The 11,246-nt window shown below is 41.3% G+C and overlaps 1 protein-coding gene across 1 annotated transcript in view; it reads left to right on the top strand.

Moving 5' to 3' along the window:
* Nucleotides 1-256: 256 nt before the first annotated feature.
* LOC137528275 (sodium- and chloride-dependent neutral and basic amino acid transporter B(0+)-like) overlaps nucleotides 257-11,246 on the top strand; it is a 102,757-nt gene continuing 91,767 nt past the window's right edge. The window contains exon 1 of the mRNA XM_068249568.1: nucleotides 257-418. Coding sequence (XP_068105669.1) covers nucleotides 365-418 — 54 coding nt within the window. The 5' untranslated portion in view covers nucleotides 257-364. The remainder of the gene's footprint in view (nucleotides 419-11,246) is intronic.

Here is an 11,246-nt window from a genome sequence, read left to right as displayed (position 1 = left end):
ACAGTTGAAACTTTCAAGAGATCTTCAGCAGTTTGCAGATTGATATCAGTGGCTGTGTGGAGTGGTTCTTTAATCCTGCTCAAGTAACACTTTAATCTTAACTCAAACATCATATGAAACTTAAAGCGTTTTTTCTAATCTGTATGTTATTCTTCATCGCTTCAGTTTGGTTCCAATGAGAGAAAAGCATGGGAGGTGCTAGTTAGTCACACACACCTATGGAGAGAGAAAAGCAATACCTTGGAGTCACAGAAAAAGTTCCACAGAGTGGCTGGAGGTGTGAATGTGTTCACCTGAAGAGAAACCCTGCAGTCTGTAGGACAGCGGGGATCTCTCAGAAAGACAAGAACTCTGAGCCAAAATCATGGGTCTGAAACAAATCCTGACACTCAACAACAATTCTCCTGCTGCCAAACAGGTGAGTCATGATTGAACATTGAGATGCTGAAGTGTTTGCAAATATCCCAAAGGTAGTCAATGAATAACCTGATGAACAGAGCTTTAGACTTTTTAAAATGAAGTAAATCTAGCTAAAAGCGAATAATGTACTTATTTCTTTTTGCAGGCAGGTAGGCAGTCCAGGCAGTGCACTCAAAGATATGTCAGAATCAACAATTTGTTTTTATTTATTTATTTGCTAATTACTGTTCATCCAACAATTGAAAAAAGTGATTGGTCTAAAAAAAACTATTAATAGATACAATCATAAATTATATGCATGGCATCTCCACTCGGGATTTGATGTAATGATGTTATCTGGCATGGAATGTCTAGTGAATGGAAAATGCAATCAGATGCTTCAAAATAATTGTTTTATAAAATGTGATTACTCCTCAGATCAGTACAATAGCTCTTCTGGTTTTATTGTAGAAGCTGCCTTGATTATAGTGATTGCTCCAAGGTATGCCCACTTACACCCAGCATCCCTCTTCAGGTGTGTAGGATCCCCTTTCCCTACAGGTTGGGTTCAAAGGGATGCCAAAGGTTCTCCTACTGTTTAGAGCAAACTTACAAACCAAGGAGGTAGAAGTATTCCAAGTATGTTGGAATCAGGAAATTTGAGTGTCGAGATTGGGTGCAGCCCATAGTAATTTCAGTTATAGGGGGTAATTTGAGGGGGGGCTTTAAGGTTAGACGTCGATAGGGGTCTTTTAAGTTTAGTCATCTGTGTTTTCTTGTTTTTTTTTTTAAGATAGGCGTTGTGGAAGGGGGAGGGGGGTTGGTTAGGGTTAGGCAATGGAGGGGGGTTGGTTAGAGTTAGACATTGGCAGGGGGCTGGTTAGGGTTAAGCATCAGAGGTGGGGTGGTTAGGGTTAGGCATTGGTAGAGGGACAGTTCTGTGTGAGGATACGGTTCGGTTTAGCTGTAGTAAGATATTGGTAACATTTACAAATATTGTACCAAAATTTGCACTGCAAAATAGTGAAACATCAGTAAATTTACAGGTGACCCTCTTGCAAGTCCGCATGTTTTAACACCACGCCCATATTGTTTCCTAAAAAAAGTTATAGCACCTGCGAACTAGAATACATATATATTTGTGGCATTTAGCTACAGAATAGCTTGTGTAGCGATGGCTGGCATTACACAGATTGTTATAATGGGATCTGTTGACAAATCATTCATAAAGATTGTTTACTTAGATTATCTTTTGTGTGGCTTCATCAGACTACTGGAAAATGATCGGTTGTCACAGGTGATCAAAAAGTATTGCATGTTCAATGAAAAAAGGACCACTATCATGAAAAATTGTACAATTTAAAATACATGTGTTCACCTACATATAAGATGTGCCTTTGTCCCGGAGTAAAATGCACAATAAATTACTTTTTTCCTATGTTGCTGTCCCTTGCAGTAGGTGTGATTGATCTGACAGGGTTTCTTTATTTTCAAATGCATTTATTAAAGTGAACCAGAGATGAATAAGGAAAAAGATTTTATGCATACCTGGGGCTTACTCCAGCCCCATCCGCCTGGATCGCTCCCACGCCGCCGTCCTCCGCTTCCCTGCAGCTACGAGAACCGGGTCCCTGCACTTCCGTCAGTCGGCCCAGTCTAGCGTAAGAGAAGTGCGCTGTTTGCGTATCTCTCCAGCAGCTGCTGGAGAGATACGTGCTGAAGAGATACACAGAGGGCGCACTTCTCCTGCGTGGGCTGGCTCTGATGACATCAGTGATGGGACTTGGTTCACGTAGCTGCAAGCAGCTGAGGACGGTGGCATAGGAGTGATCCAGGCGGATGGGCCTGGAGGAAGCCCCAGGTATGTATAAAATCTTTCCCCATATTCATCTCTGGTTCCATTTAAATAGGAGTTATTTAGCCCAACTGCCAGAATAGTGTGTAACTGAGGAGGCAGGCTTTCTGGCATCTTTGTATAGGTCCTTTCAAGCGAGTGCTTTTGTCAAGAATACAGATTAAAGGAAATGCTTAAAAGAAGCTCCCATGAGGAGATGGAATGGTTCGAAAACCTGTCAGATTTCTTTTAACTACTGTAAATGGCAGCAACACAGGAAAAAGTAATTTATAGTGAATTTTACTCTGGCAGAAATATATGCATCTTGTATTTATAAGTTTACATGTATTTTGGAACAGGCCAGTGGAGGAGGATTGGGAAGGGCTCTGGATCCAGAGGCTTCCTTGTCCCGATGTAAGTACCCAAATTGGACATTTTTTTCCTACAGGTAACCCCTTTTACGTTTGCATTGCAAGTGTACATTGCTTTATTCTGTTTTACTGCAGGATAACGTTACGGCAATACAAGTGTATAGGGCCTAGCACACTTACCGTGTCACATTGCGCCGGAAGCTTCCAAATCACTGCCAAGCTGACGCAAAGTCTGCAGCATGTTACTGTATGACCTCAGCAGCGACCCAGTGGCAGCAGAAGTCATTGGGCTCAATAGGCAATGCAGGAATTTAATCCATTGGAGCACGGTGCGTCGCGGTGCACATGCACAGACCAATGGGAATTCCAATGATGTACTTCCTGTCTAGCAAGGAGGACGTCACTGAGAGGGGGGCGGCACTAGTATGCATATGCTTCTGACAGAGCACTCTGCTGCAGGGTCATATTTTTTGTGTTGCGGTGGGATGCCGTAGGAGCATTGCATCCCCACCACATGGCAAAATAATCTGTGTAAAACCAGCCTGAAGGCTATCGTAATTATATTGTCATCTTGAGGATGTGTGTATTACTAAAATGTAAAATGAATAAATATATATACGTAAAGGTCAGCTGTTTTGAAACTGTAGATACCAACTGGAATGCTCTGGATATTTAAAACAGAATAAGTTAGGTTTATTCACTTTATTTAGTGTGTCCTATTTTCTGACCCTGTTAGTCATTGCTGGTTTCTGTTGCAGCCTTTTAGCCCTACGTGATGGAATGTTGTAAACCAATATTGTTCTTCCCGAAGCTGTAGTTTTGTGGGGGAAATGTTTGCTAGTCAAAGAATACATTACAGAGGTTCAATTTAATATCTAACTTCATTACTTTTTGTAATGAGTTTTATAAAGCCTTGCAACACAGGCTAGAATCTCAAGACTCTATTGCTGGCATCCACAGTCAGACAATTGCTTGAAGTACTCCTGTGTTGACCTTTTAAGACCTGTAAAAAAAAGAACAGGACAGCATAACTCACCTACTCTGGGTTCCCTTCACTGTCTTTTCCACCCTGTCAGCTCTCCCGATCCCTGCACTGTGTCCTCTCGTATCAGCCTGCATCTTCACCGCTATGGCACTAACCTGGAAGTAACCTGAAAGTACTACTATATGGTGGTTAATATGAGAGGATACGACAGGGAAAAGAGCTGACTGGGCGGAAAAGACAGTGAAGGGAACCTGGAGTAGGTGAGGTATGCTGTGCTTTTGTTTTTTTACAGGTTTTTAAAGTACTGTGGTACAAGGGAGCGTATCTAGGGAGAATAACTGCCATTTCCTCCCCGCCCATATTTAATGTTCTAGTCAGTCGAAGATTTCAGCTGACTACAAGGGGGATCCCTGGGGGGACTGGACTGAGAGAATGGTGCTGTGACGTATGTCACAGCAGCACCATTCACACAATGGCACCTCATGCATTCAAACCCCCTCTCAGTTCATGGGTACTTAAACGTATCAGTATAGTTTTTTAGGCTTCCTCGCTGTATTGCTATCCATTGCTGTTCTGAGCTGATTCCATTCAATGAACAAAGAAGCACTGTGTCACACATCAAACACCTATTCTAATGTAGTAAGCAGCAACACAGACCTTTGTTGTGAACAGTCAAAATCCACCTTATGATTTTTTGAAAAGATTTGTGCAGAAAGCATCAGGGGAGGAGGTACAAATGACTGCCCACAGAACAAAACTTTGATTGAGCCCCTCTCCACAGGTTCACATCTGCTTCCCAGGTGGTTCATTTACCTGAAACGTTATAAGCAGTGTTATAAGCAGTGCGGTCACCATAACTCCCCCACCTACAACAATATGGCCACGGCAACACCTGCGGTAGAACGTCAAGGTGCAGATCTGGTTTCAGAAGAAGTGAGCCTTACCAGTAGGCTATCCAGCCGACCCTAATATTATTTTTAAAGATTGCCTGGGATGTAAACTAACACACAGTCTAGTCACACTGCTCTCTTTGAATAGGGTTCATGTGAACACTGACAGCACAAAGTTATGTGAATCTTTGAGTATGGATGCCCAACCTCAAACCTCACCCAATTCCTCACAGTATCGTACAATAGGGTTGAATAACAAAGATTACTTATTTCTTACCTTAACTGTAAGGGGAGCTTATTCATGAAATAAACAAATAAGGAGAGATAATTCATGAGATAAACATATAAGGAGAAATAAATCATGAGTTAAAGTGACCCAGAGATGAACTAAAGTAAAGCTATGACACTCACCGGGGCCTTCCTCCCGCCATATAAACACGTCTAAGTCCCGCGCCGCCCTCCCGTGGTCTGCCGTTCAGCTGCGGTGAGCCCCGGTAACAGGCTCATGTGCATGCGCGGGAGGTCTGCACGTGGGAAGTAGATTAATTCATGTAAGCAGAGATAAACTGTAAGTTACAGTAGTTTCTCAGTTATCTGGAACTCAACTAGGCAGCAGTCTCAACAAAGCAGCAAAAACCATTGGCAGTACTCACAGTGGTGATGGCCAACTTCTTAGCCTGTTTGAGGGCTCTGCTGAGCTTAATGTCTGGGTTCCATGGCTCCCCCAAGGTTGATATATTGTCATTTACTGTATTTTAATGTTTAATAATGAGTTCATGGTATGTTTATAGAGTGGGGTATAGTACTGTAGTAGCTAGGCCTATTTTTTAACATTGAGGATCAAGCAACCAGAAAGCACACTTATGCGACATCTGTTGCTCCCCGTCGGTGCCGGATAACCGAAACTCTATTGTTAACTAATACGTAAGGTGAGATAACTCAACAGAAAAGCATTTCAGATCAGCCCCAACGTATTCTTGACCCAAGCAGATACCACTGTATGGTCATATGTCATGAGCAGAGGAGTCAGGTTAGGTTTTAGGCAAGTTGGCATGACCCCATTTGGACCATCTGGGCCCCTGGCTACCACAGTGATATAGCTGCAGTGCAGGACTGCATATGGCTGTCTATGATGGAGCCTTAACTGTAGTTTAATTTATTTTCTATATAGGAGCAATACTGGCACTTTAAGCCCTATACATCCTCTGCTTTTCTCAGTATATTATAAAACTGTAAAATCTTGTTAACTGTGAACCACATTAGTCGTTAACTTAGTGCATTGTAACTCCAATTTCCACATAATCATTCCATTTAGTTTACTTGCGTCAGATACAATTTAGTGTCTTTTAAACAACATTTACAAGAGAGTGCATATCCTGTAATTGGAAGCAACAAGCAGAACTCAGGATGCTGCACTACCATTCTCTATGTTTGATCTTCAATGTTGTTGTCTATGGTCAGAGGGTTAGCCAATGATTGATCACCCGACATGTGTTTGACATCCCACCTGTCCAGCTGAATGGGAAACTGATCTTAAAGTGGTGACATGCTAATCTCAGGGTGATAACAGACCTGCAACTGATGCTGAACTGATAGCAAGCTGATATCAAACTGATGGCAAACTTACAGCTGATTGTAATGGAAAACTTATGTCAAACTGATGTCAAGTTGTTATTTAACAGTATTGTCAGATGTGGTGGAAAAAGGTTAAAAGCGCACAACTTGAATTAAGAGTTAAGTACTTTTATTACATTTGTACAGGGCAGTTTCTAGGCTAAATTGCACCCAGGGCGAGGTTGTAAAAATTGTGCCCCCTTGCCTCCACCCCTTTGGACTTGCAAACCCTTACTTTTTAGGGACAGTCACACAGCCACAGGTCACAAGCAGATCTGCCTACCTACTAGTTACCAGCCTCTCATCCAGGAGAAAGCAGGGACAAGGAAAATACACAGCCGAAGAGAGCCCGAAAGCGGACTCCTCCATTGTCGCTACGCACTGATAGCCTGCAGTACCGGTACAGGACATCAGGTGTCATCACGCGGTGGTGATGTGATGATGACTTGACGTCGGATGCAGGCAGCCCAGGAGGAGTCAAGGAAGGTGATTGCGCTGGTAATCTTTTTTTGTTCTTCCATTTGGCTGCACCGAGCATCACCACTTCCCTAGCTGCCCGCGCTCCCCCTTCTTCTACTTGCCAGTCTGCACCCAGGGCGGCCGCTCTGCCCGCACTGCCCAAGAAACGGCCCTGCATTTTTAATACCATGTTTGTGTCCTTAAAATCTGCTAAATTGATTGCTTAATAAAGCTTTACAACTGCTTTGAAAACTATGGGAATGATTCACAAAATGAATTTTCATAAATTATCTTTCTTTTCTTTTTTTTACTTATCCATATAAAACCTTTTAGAGGAGAACTGAAGTGAGAGGGATATGGAGGCTGCCATATTTATTTATTTTTAAGCAATACCAGTTGCCTGGCTGTCCTGCTGATCTTCTGCCTCTAATACTTTTAGCAATAGACCCTGAAAAAGCATGCAGCAGATCAGATGTTTCTGACGTTATTCATGGTTGTTTCTGGTATTAATCAGACAATACTGCAGCCAAAAAGACCAGCTGGGCTGTCAGGCAATTGGTATTTTTTAAAAGGAAATAAATATGGCAGCCTCCATATCCCTCTCACTTAAGTTGTCCTTTAAGCACCAGGTAAGTAAAGAATACATGTTAAAAAAAAAATCACATTTTATTATTATTATTATTATTATTATTATTATTTTGCTTGGGAACAACTGAAGGCTCATTTCACATTATAACCATTGCATTGCACATCCATAAAACGTGATTGCAATGCAACAAAAAATAAACAAATTCTTCCTGGGATAACCTAGCTATTCTATTCTTTATTCTATTAAATTCTCTATTCTATTGAATCTACATAACATTTTTTAGATTAGAATTAGTACATAATTAGCATCTGTTTTGCATTCAAGGCATGTATTTAGCCCCAGTGGGGCTCTGCATTGCCTCTGTAGGTTTTCATTTCAGGTGGAGCTTTGAGCGCTGTCATTTGTCTGTCTGTCTGCTTGATAAAATGTGTATACCCTTTATGTTTAGCAGCACAAAGAATATTATGTTTTTATTGCTAGACTAGTGTTATGGCTGGAATACACGGGTCGACTGGCGGCTCGATTAGCCGCTTGATCGACCCCAGCCGCGTCCCCGCTTGTCCGCGTGGATCGATTATCTTTCGTCCCCGCCGGCGCTTCCTTATCAGATCTCGATTCCTTGCCATTGTTCGCCGGCGGGGATCAAGCGGGTGCAGGTCAAGCGGCATGATCGGGCCAGCTGAATATTATCAGCTGGCCAGATCAGCTGGTCGATACACGGTACAGAAACGTACCGTGTATCCCCAGCATGAGGCCTTCCCCGAGAGGGTCCGTCATTGCCGTGGGGAAGTCTATTAGGTAATAATCTTTGCACACATTATTTACTGAACACCCTCCTTTGCCTGTTTTGAGTGCTAGGTGTGTAATATTGTCCAGTTACTGGAGCTCTGCACATCCATGCAGATAGAGCATTCAAGTATAACTTCTGTTTCAAAGTGCTGCCATGTCTCCCACTGTACAAATTGAACGTAAGTATACTAATGGCTAGCTGCATTAATTGCCTCAAATCTACATTCAAAATTTTTAGATTAGAATTAGTACATACCGTAATTTGCATCTGTTTTGCATTCAAGGCATGTATTTAGCCCCACTGGGGCTCTGCTTGCCTCTGTAGGTTTTCATTCCAGGTGCAGCCTTGAGTGCTGTCATTTGTCTGTCTGTCAGCTATTCTATTCAAAGAAGACTCGAATATCTTTGGGATTTTGATTCAAACAATTAGTCCTAAGTTCCTAACAATGATGAGAAAATATAGACAATTTCACAAAAATGTTCATAATCTTCTGGGTTACCTGGTTTCCACTTATCTTTTTCACTCATTTGAAGGACCTGAATTCAGGCAACAGCATTACAACTTTTGTAGCTGTTAACTATAAAAACAAAGTTTAAAACGTTCATATTGAAAGAATGTCCTAATGACCGCACTTAGCAGCCTGACTTTCACACAGCTGTAGCAGATATCTTTGTAGACCATAGAACTTCTAAAGCAGTTAAGGAAATGTATTGGCTTAAATCAGAAATACAACGTGCATATTGTTAGCATTCTAAGCAAAAATATGCATATCATAGCAGATCTTGGCGTGACCTAAGTTCAGCCCCAGGAAACTTAATCTAGGCTACATGAAGCAAAAAAAAAAAAAGTTAAGTTAAGACTAATGCATACAGAGAGAGAGTACCCAGGAGAGGAGAAGTTTCTCTTATATACAGAGAAACTTCTAGTTTACCAAGGGTTACTCCATCACTTACCTCTGTGGGTGTGCTGTGGGTGTTTTGTGCATGTCAATCACATTAGGAGCCTTCAATTGGCTTCCATTTTTGAGGTTTTATGTGACTGGTGTGAAATTAAAACAGGGCAGGTGATCCCATGGCGTCCCCACTCAATAATTGCTGACTGAGGTATTCTAGAGTGTTACATTCTATTGGTAATTGCTGACTGTGGGATTTGTGAGTGAAACACTGTATTGATAAATGATAATTGCTGATTGTGGCGTTTGTGAGTATCACACACTCTATTGATAATTTCAGACCACAGCATTCACGAGTGTCACACTCTACCGATAATTGCTGACGATGGAGATAATGAGTGCCACATTCTCTTTATAACTGCTGACCACGGTATTTGTGAGTGCCACATTCTACTGATAACTACAGACCACGGTACAGACTACTACAATTAGCAATTCTGTTTTTTGTATGCATTCTGTACTGTATTTTGTATCAACTCTGTATTTTGTATATTGATGTATACCATTTGTCTATATTATTATGTACCCCATGTTTGTTTCTCACTTTGTACAGCACCACAGAATATGATGGCGCTTTATACATTAATAATAATTGCTGACTGTGGTATTTGTGAGTGCCACATTCTATTGAGAATTGCTGACTGTTGTATTTGTGAGTGCCAAACTCTATTGATAATTGCTGACTGTGGTTGTGAGAGCCACATTCTATTGGTTATTGCTGACTGTGGTATTTGTGAGTGCCACATTCTATTGGTTATTGCTGACCACCATGGCATTTGTAAGTGCCACATTCTATTAGTAATTGCTGACTTTGGCATTTGTGAGTGCCACATTCTATTGGTTATTGCTGACCACCATGGCATTTGTAAGTGCCACATTCTATTAGTAATTGCTGACTTTGGCATTTGTGAGTGCCACATTCTATTGGTTATTGCTGACCACCATGGCATTTGTAAGTGCCACATTCTATTAGTAATTGCTGACTGTTGTATTTGTGAATGCCAAACTCTATTGATAATTGCTGACTGTGGTTGTGAGAGCCACATTCTATTGGTTATTGCTGACTGTGGTATTTGTGAGTGCCACATTCTATTGGTTATTGCTGACCACCATGGCATTTGTAAGTGCCACATTCTATTAGTAATTGCTGACTGTTGTATTTGTGAGTGCCACATTCTATTGGTTGTTGCTGACTGTGGTATTTATGAGTGCCACATACTATTGATAATTGGCTGCTGACTGTGGTAATTGTAAGTGCCACATTCTATTGGTTATTGATGACTGTTGTATCTGTGAGTGCCACATTCTATTGGCAATTACTGACTGTGGCATTTGTGGATGCCACATTCAATTGGTTATTGATGACTGTGGTATTTGTGTGTGCCACATTCTATTGGTAATTGCTGACTGTGGTATTTGTAAGTGCCACATTTTATTGGTTATTGCTGACTGTGGTATTTGTGAGTGCCACATTCTAATAGTAATTGCCGACTGGCTGGTTTGCGTAATGGTTAAGGGCTCTGTCTCTGACACAGGAGACCAGGGTTCGAATCTCGGCTCTGCCTGATCAGTAAGCCAGCACTAATTCAGTAGGAGACCTTTGGCAAGTCTTCCTAACACTGCTACTGCCTATAGAGCGAGCCCTAGTGGCTGCAGCTCTGGCGCTTTAAGTCCGCCAGGAGAAAAGTGCGATATAAATGTTATTTGTCTTGTCTTGCCTTGACTGTTGTATTTGTGAGTGCCACATTCTATTGGTAATTGCTGACTGTGGCATTTGTCAGTGCCACATTCTGTTGGCAATTTCTGACTTTGGTATTAGTGAGTGCCACATTCTATTGGTAATTGCTGACTGTGGTATTTCTGAGTGTCTTATTCTATTGGTAATTTCTGACTGTGTTATTCCTAAACCACATTGTATTGATATTTGCAGACTACTGTATTCATGAGTGTCACACTCTACTGATAATTTCTGGCCATACTGTCTGTGAGTGCCACATTCTATTGATAACTGTCGGCCACTGTATTTGTGAGTATCACATTCTATTGAGACTGTTCCTGTTTTACTGGATGAAATAGTGAATATACTTAATGTGATGTAAAATCTGAGCACAACTGTGAAAAATCTGGATTCATTTATCAACATACTGTATATGATGCAGGCTATTATATCACCAAATGTTATCCATGTGATCCTTATAGGGACTTATATCTCTCACTACTAGCACTTATGGACATTGGACAAACCTACATTTTTATTACAATCAAGTATATGGACTATGATCAGAGTTGTAGTTTTATTATGTACACACATTATCCTTTAGTCGGTCATTATTGCCATGTGATGTGTGAGCGAAGTATCATTT

Source organism: Hyperolius riggenbachi, chromosome 8 (genome assembly GCF_040937935.1).
Source record: "Hyperolius riggenbachi isolate aHypRig1 chromosome 8, aHypRig1.pri, whole genome shotgun sequence".
NCBI classification, from domain to species: Eukaryota; Metazoa; Chordata; class Amphibia; order Anura; family Hyperoliidae; genus Hyperolius; species Hyperolius riggenbachi.
The sequence above is the reverse complement of the archived record's forward strand: the minus strand, read 5'-3'. Positions and strand labels throughout refer to the sequence as shown.